The sequence below is a fragment of the Myotis davidii genome, unplaced genomic scaffold (assembly GCF_000327345.1).
Source record: "Myotis davidii unplaced genomic scaffold, ASM32734v1 scaffold174, whole genome shotgun sequence".
NCBI lineage: Eukaryota > Metazoa > Chordata > Mammalia > Chiroptera > Vespertilionidae > Myotis > Myotis davidii.
In genome coordinates this window covers 7,975,870-7,983,982 of record NW_006289087.1, presented here as the reverse complement: position 1 = coordinate 7,983,982, position 8,113 = coordinate 7,975,870, and the positions used below count along the sequence as shown (strand labels likewise).

At 44.0% G+C, this 8,113-nt stretch overlaps 1 protein-coding gene across 1 annotated transcript in view; it reads right to left on the bottom strand.

The window, feature by feature from the left end:
• The window catches only part of WDR64 (WD repeat domain 64), a 56,474-nt gene that overhangs the window by 41,269 nt on the left and 7,092 nt on the right, over positions 1-8,113 (bottom strand). The window contains exons 4-7 of the mRNA XM_006761342.2: positions 8,018-8,109; positions 5,428-5,642; positions 4,922-5,056; positions 1,530-1,609 (exon numbers count right to left, since the gene is read on the bottom strand). Coding sequence (XP_006761405.1) covers positions 1,530-1,609; positions 4,922-5,056; positions 5,428-5,642; positions 8,018-8,109 — 522 coding nt within the window. The remainder of the gene's footprint in view (positions 1-1,529; positions 1,610-4,921; positions 5,057-5,427; positions 5,643-8,017; positions 8,110-8,113) is intronic.

The following is an 8,113-nucleotide window of genomic DNA, read 5'->3' as shown; positions in this document are numbered from 1 at the left end:
TATTGATTTCAGAGAGGATGGGAGAGGGAGAGAGAGATAGAAACATCAATGATGAGAGAGAATCATTGATCAGCTGCCTCCTGCATGACCCCACACTGGGGATTGAGCCCACAACCCGGACATGTGCCCAGACTAGGAATTAAATTGTGACCTCCTGGTTCACAGGTCAACGCTCAACCACTGAGCCACACCTTATGAATAGGTACTGTTATCAACTTCACCTTACCGATGAGGCTGAAACTTAAAGAAGTTAAATAACCTGCCCAAGGCCATACAACTTGCTAGTAAGGGAGCTGGGATTTGTTCCTAAACAATCGGACTTCAGAGCCCAGGCTCAAAGCCATTGCACTAATTAGAACACCAGCATCACAGATGAGGAATCTGAGGCTCAAAGAATATTCCCGTCCGTCCTCCACCTTTCCCAGCTTCTTAGATCATCTTCGTGGCCCTTATTCTCAGCAGATAACCTGGTTTCCCATCTTCTACCCTACTTAGCCCTGAGATGTTGGCATTTTTAAAAATATATATTTTATTGATTTTTTACAGAGAGGAGGGGAGAGAAAGAGAGAGTTAGAAACATTGACGAGAGAGAAACATCCATCAGCTGCCTCCTGCACACTCCCCACTGGGGATGTGCCCGCAACCAAGGCACATGCCCTTGATCAGAATCGAACCCGGGACCCTTCAGTCCGCAGGCCGACGCTCTATCCACTGAGCCAAACCAGTTAGGGCTAGATGTTGGCATTTTTTAAGGCTATATCCATGGCCTTCTCTGATAACTCTAAACCACGACTCTTGACTTTTTTGGTCATGGACCCCTTTTGATGATTTGATAAAATTTTTAACTTTCTCTCCGGAAAAATGTACCTAGAGACACAAGTGTAGTCAGTTTCAGGGGCTACAGAGCTGAAAACCCACACCTGGGTCCCAAGCTAAGAACACATGCTCTCACACATTGAAATAAGTTCTAGATACATTAAAGAACTAAAGTTAAAATGTAAAACGAAACAATAAAAAATAACACTGAAATACAGAGGAATTTGCTTCACATATTGTTGGGCTACGGAAGGTCTTCTAAGAACCCAGAAGCCACCAAAAAAAAAAAAAAAAAAGCCCTGGCCAGTATGGTTCAGTGGCTAGAGTGTTAGCCTGAGGATTGAAGGGTCCTGGGTTCGATTCCAGTCAAGGGCCTGTACCTCGGTTGGAGGCTCAAGCTCGATCCCCAGCCCTGGTCAGGATGCGTGTGGGACGCAACCGGTGGATGTGTATCTCTCACATCCATGTTTCTCTCTCTGTCTCTCCCCCTCCTTTCCATTCTCTCTAAAAAAATCAATGGAAAAATATTCTTGGGCGGGGAGTAACAAAAACAAACAAAAGGCAGACAGTTTGGACTTTATTTACATGTTTAAATTCTCTAAAAGGTTTTCCCAGCAGTAAAATGATACAGCTTTATGAAAATTCCATGTTCAATAAGGAGAGCACAATTTGCAACACAGAAACTCTCTGTGCAACATGGACTGTTCTCTTACCTCCGGTGACAATGACATTGGCTTTTATACAGTAGCAAAAAGTGTTCGCTCCTCTTGGCATGGAAAACTCCCTGACAGGCCTGGGAAACACAAACCTGATGTCAAACTTGGGTTTTCCTGAATGAAGCTAATTCTAATTCAAGTAGATTATGTTCAATAGGGCTCATTTCTCAGTTGGTTATAAATCCATTTACTGACAGAAAATACTGTAAGTAATTATTAAATCCGCACTGACACATTTATTTACTCCATAGTGTGGTGATATTAGCACAACACTCTGTATTGTTTCTACTGAAGAAAAAATTTCCAGCCCAGCGGGCATGGCTCAGTGGCTGAGCATCAACCTATGAACCAGGAGGTCATGGTTTGATTCCCAGTCAGGGCACATGCCTGGGTTGCAGGTTCAATCCCCAGTGTGGGGCGTGCCCATTGTTCCAGATGTTAAGTTGGGCACCTCATGTGAGTTAACTTAGGCAGTACATACACATATCCATATACTAGAGGCCCAGTGCACAAAATTCGTGCACTGCGGGGGGGGCGTCCCTCAGCTCAGCCTGCACCCTCTCCAATCTGGGACCCCTCAGGGGATGTCTGACTGCTGGTTTAGGCCTGATCCCACAACTGGCAGTCAGACATCCCTCTCACAATCCGGGACTGCTGTCTCCCAACCCCTCGCCTGCCTGCCTGATCGATGCCTAACTGCTCCTCTGCAGGCCAGATCGTCACAATCCGGGACTGCTGTCTCCCAACTCACCCCCAACTGCCCTCCCCTCCCTGCCCCGTCACCCCTAACTGCCCTCCCCTGCCAGCCTGGTCCCCCCTAACTGCCCTCCCCTGTTGGCCATCTTGTGACCACATGGGGGCAGCCATCCTGTGCGAAGGTGTGACGGTCAATTGTGTATTATCTCTTTATTATATATTACTTCAGAGAGAAAGGGAGAGGGAGAGAGAGATAGAAACATCAATGATGGGAGAGAATCACTGACCACCTGCCTCCTGCACGCCCCACACTGGGGATTGAGATTGAACCTGGGCATATGCCCTGACCAGGAATCCAACCGTGATCTCCTGGTTCATAGGTCGGTGCTCAATCACTGAGCCACTGCAGCCAGGAAACTTTTATTAGATGGTAAGGTAGGTATTCCCACTTAAAGATGGAAAGATTGAAGAAGAGCTAATGGCACTAGGATCGAAGGCAGCTCCATCTGGCTTCACAGCAACCCTACCGAAGGGCATTGCATGCTTTCCAATGTAATAATCTGCCTCTGAATTGGGTAATTGACAAAAAGTAACTGCCTGGGCCCTAGCAGGTTTGGCTCAGTGGATAGAGCGTCGGCCTGCAGACTGAAAGGTCCTGGGTTCGATTCCAATCAAGGGCACATGCCCGGGTTGCGGGCTTGATCCCCAGTGGGGAGCGTGCAGGATCAATGATTCTCTCTCATCATTAATGTTTCTATCTCTCTCCCTCTCCCTCTCCCTTCCTCTCTGAACTCATTATATATATAAAAATTTAAGTAAAAAATAAATAACCGCCTGGTAGTTATTTGCACATTTCTGGGAAATGATCAAGCAAGCTATGGGTGAACGTTTCAGCATATGTCTTGCAACAGGCCAACATGCGTTCCGTGACATAATTAATAGTAAGTGCTCACTTTGTTGATACAAAACTTCATGAAATTATCACATAAAATTGTAACCAGAATAAGAAATCATTTTTGAAATGAAAATTTTTTTGAGAGGAGTTTTCAGCTTTCTTGGGAGCCGTGCTAGCTCCCATTTAACAGCTGGCCAGTTATGGACTGGGATAAACGTGGTTTCATCTGGCTCAGCTCAAGACTCATTACAGGAAACTACAGGAGCAGGAATATGTTGCACCTGGGGATGGAGTGGCCCCCGCTCTCCTCCTATTGGGGTGACGGACACTCCAGTGGCAGTGAGCTTCCGGAAAGCAGGATGACACGGTAGCACTTGAGGACGCTCTTTTGCTTCCAGGTTTAGAAGGAGAGGGGCCCAGGGAAGCAACTGAAAAGCCCAGCCAGTTGACTGACGCCCTTGGGCTGAATGTATCATCAGCCAAATCCCAGGAGACACGGTAAATGCCAGGAAGCACAACACTGGGCTCCCAGACGAACTCCTGACCATTGCAAAATGGGTGCTTTTCAGGGCAAAAGAGAAAGTGCTGGCTAGCTGGGGAAAACAACAACTCACCTTCTAGATCAGTGGTTCTCAACCTTCTGGCCCTTCAGTTCCTCATGTTGTGACCCAACCATAAAATTATTTTCGTTGCTACTTCATCACTGTAATGTTGCTACTGTTATGAATCATAATGTAAATATCTTATATACAGGATGGTCTTAGGCGACCCCTGTGAAAGGGTCGTTCGACCCCCAAAGGAGTCGCGACCCACAGGTTGAGAACCGCTGTAGATAATCTCAATGTTTACAACCACCAAGCACCAAATCTACGGGAAACTATGGACAGTGGGCATTTAAATTCTCCTCGATACTACTACATAAGTTAAAAATACATAACATTAGAATGTATGTGTGCATGAATTTCCAAGGATTGCACAGAAAGTGAGAGTTAACATTGGCTACCTACAGAACTTTAAAGAACACCAGCATTTAAGAGCAAATATTTCTTAAAAAAGGAATCACAAGGAAAATATAGTTATGGATATACCTGTCTTGATTTATTCCGATCGATTATAGCAACAAACAACAAATGAGCCAAACTATTGTCAGGAGGACCCATCGTTGGCACAAATAATTTCTTTTTTTTTTTTTAAATATATTTTATTGAGTTTTTACAGAGAGGAAAGGAGAGAGATAGAGAGTTAGAAACATCAATGAGAGAGAAACATCGACCAGCTGCCCCATGCACACTCCCCACTGGGGATGTGCCCGCAACCAAGGCACACGCCCTTGACCGGAATCGAACCTGGGACCTCCCAGTCCGCAGGCCGACGCTCCATCCACTGAGCCAAACCGGTTTCGGCGGCACAAATAATTTCAATTTCCTCCTGAAAACCTCAACTTGTCAAACCGATGGAATAATTAACGTTGATTTTTCTAACAACCAATTTGATAGCTCCGAGGCTGCCCTGGGCTTATCAATTACAAAAAGCCCGAGGTGCACGCTCCCCCTGTGGAGCACACCCAAGCCTTTCCCTTCCCCCCGTTTTCCCTCCAGGACATTACCTTTGCCTTCCTCCCTCCTACCCTCCAGGGCCCTCTTCTGCCTCTGTTGCTTGTTTCCTGAGCCCACGCAGCCCAACTGGCTCACTTCTTTCTAACTCTGTAACTCTCTAAATAAACCTCCTCTTATAATTTGAAAAAAAAAAAAAAACCCTCAAAGTCACAATATTCATGTACATAAACGACTGAACTTACCCATTATCCTCAAGTTTCTTCAAGGATTCCAAAACTAACGAATGAACACTGTCTAAGGAGCAGGATCCAAAGCAATTTAGGGTTGAAATAAATTTAATTTTCATAACCCAGTCATTATGTAGCTTCCTTTTAACACTGGGAATTAAAGGGAGAAAAAAAGGGAGGGATTATGTTAGACACACAAACACATCATGTTGAGTGTCTATTTGTCATTTCAACTTGACTTTCATCAAAGTGCAACTCTGAATTGGAGTAAAGCCTGCATATATAATACCGCCCTATGCATTATGCCACTTTTAATTGTTTAATTAAAATTTCATAACCTAAATCATTTAAAATGGAAAAATAAAAGATTATCATCACATTTTGAGCTATAAATTCAGAATTTAAAAAATAATATACAGGTTCTATCCACTGAGCCAAGCTAGCTAGGGCTTACTTAACTACATAAATACTTGAACAATGCCTATATGAAAACAATTGGACCAGCTGTGTGATATACTGACCTTTTAAAGTCCTTGGAGTCTAAGACCTGATTTTGTACTTTTTTTTTGGTCTTGGTTTGCTTTAACCCAAAGTCCTCTGTATTCACGGTGAATTTGTTCACAAACCCGCCATCATCCCCCAGCAGGATGTCATCGCGGCAGAGCTGGTCGGACATGGGCACCACACACACACACAGGAGGCAGTGGTCCATCGGCTTTATGACGAAGTAGTTTTCCTGGGAACAGAAGAGCACTTTCCATAAGTTATTATATTGCTCCACATATCTAAATATGAAATTTAAATATTGTCCCTATTGTTTTAAAACATTTTTAAAATTGATTTCAGAGAAGAAGGGAGAGGGTGAGAGAGAGAAACATCAATGATGAGAAGAGTCATTGATTGCTGCCTCCTGTATGCCCCCTACTGGGTATCAAGCCCACAGCCCAGGCATGTGCCCTGACCAGGAATTGAACCGTGACCTCCTGGTTCATAGATCGATGCTCAAACACTGAGCCATGCCAGCTGGGCTGTCTGTATTGTTTGATAAAAGTTTTACTTCTGGCCCTGGCCAGTTTGGCTCAGTGGATAGAACTTCAGCCTGTGGACTCGAGGATCCCAGATTCAATTCCTGGTCAGGGCACATGCCTGGGTTGCAGGCTTGATTTCCAATCGGGGTGTGTGCAGAAGGCAGCCAATCAATAATGTTCTCATCACTGATGTTTCTAACTCTCTCTCCCTCTCCCTTCTTCTCTGAAATCAATAAAAATATATTTTAAAAAAAGTTTTACTTCTGATATTTCTTATTTTAGATCTTTTCACAGTGTTAAAGGAGCTTGAATGAAACACCAAGTTAACTAAGTAGAAGTGAATGAATACTCACTGTGAGCCCTACAGTGCATTTGGGGCTGTTTTGTGGGGAAAAGGTGAGGTGCTTGCCCGGGGCTCAGTAGTGGTGAGATTTTCTGATGTAATTCTGTGAATGTCCCTTTCTTGGGTTTGTAAGGAATATTAACAGGAATCATAAAAAGGTCAGGTGTTAAAAGACCACTGACATAAAATTGGATGGCAAACAGGAAAGTTAAGAATCCAAGTCCCAGTTATTTCACCAGGAGTAATTAGGGGGAAAATAGCCCAATATCCACGCTTATCCAGAAGTAGTCACAAGCATTTGCCAATGCCACACTGGGTTCCCTAGGCTATAAAGCCATTGCTCTCCTGGAACTCAGTCTCTACCTAAAGCAGAAAACATACATGTTTTTAAAATTTTATTTCCTTTAGAACAGCGGTTCTCAACCTGTGGGTCGCGACTACTTTGGAGGTTGAACGACCCTTTCACAGGGGTCGCCTAAGACCATCGGAAAACACATATATAATTACATATTGTTTTTGTGATTAATCACTATGCTTTAATTATGTTCAGTTTATAACAATGAAAATACACCCTGCATATCAGATATTTACATGACAATTCATAACAGTGGCAAAATTAGTTATGAAGTAGCAATGAAAATAATTTTACGGTTGGGGGTCACCACAACATGAGGAACTGTATTAAAGGGTCGCAGCATTAGGAAGGTTGAGAACCACTGCTTTAGAATGAGTGAGACTTGGACATTTTAAAAATATATACTTTTATTGATCTCAGAGAGGAAGGGAGATAGAGACAAACATCAAAGATGAGAGGCTGGAAACCGGTTTGGCTCAGTGGGTAGAGCGTCGGCCTGCGGACTGAAAGGTCCCAGGTTCGATTTTGGTCAAGGGCATGTACCTTGGTTGCGGGCATTTCCCCAGTGGGGGATGTGTAGGAGGCAGCTGATCGATGTTTCTCTCTCATTGATGTTTCTGGCTCTCTATCTCTCTCCTTTCCTCTCTGTAAAAAATCAAAGAAAAAATGAGAGAGAATCAGTGATAGGCTGCATCCTGCCCTGATCGGGAATCCAACTATCTCCTGGTTCATAGGTCGACAAAACCACTGAACCACATTGGCTGGGCTTCGCCAGTAGATTTTTTGCCAGAACGAGGCGTTTGATTTGAGCAATTTTCTTACCAAATGAAATGGGACTGGAGAGAAAAGCCGTGAACTTGGTAATGTGAGTGTAGGCAAAAAGCTAATACTTGGGTTCGGAGAAGGGCATCAAAGGAAGAAAGGAATCGGCCTCTATCACAAGCAAAAACAAGTCCGGTGGGTGCGGCTCAGTGGCTGAGCATAGGCCCATGAACCGGGAGGTCACGACTCCTGGTCAGGGCCCATGCCAGGGTTGCGTTTTGGGCTCCATTCCCAGTGAGGGGGGGTGCAGGAGGCAGCCAATCAATGCTTCTCTCTCATCATTGGTGTTGCTAACTCTTTCTCCTCCCTTCCTCCCTCTAAAAGCTATAAAAAATATATTTAAAAACAAACACAACTAATAACAAAACCCAATACCCCCACATTAAATACACACTAAGTGGAAAATATTAATAGTACTGTTAATGCTGAAACTGATTATTTAGTTAAATCCCCTCATTTTACATATAAGGAAACTGATCTTCCATAGACAAAGGTGGTGCCCATATCCTTCCAGCACAAAAAAGACAATCTCATTTCTTTGAGTATATCTCTCCATTTGGTACCTGGCTGCTCCCTTGAGCTTTATAATCCCACACAATGATGGTCCTTTCTGTTGTGGCAACAATTCGCTTCAGCTGAGAGAGGTAGTCACATCCTGT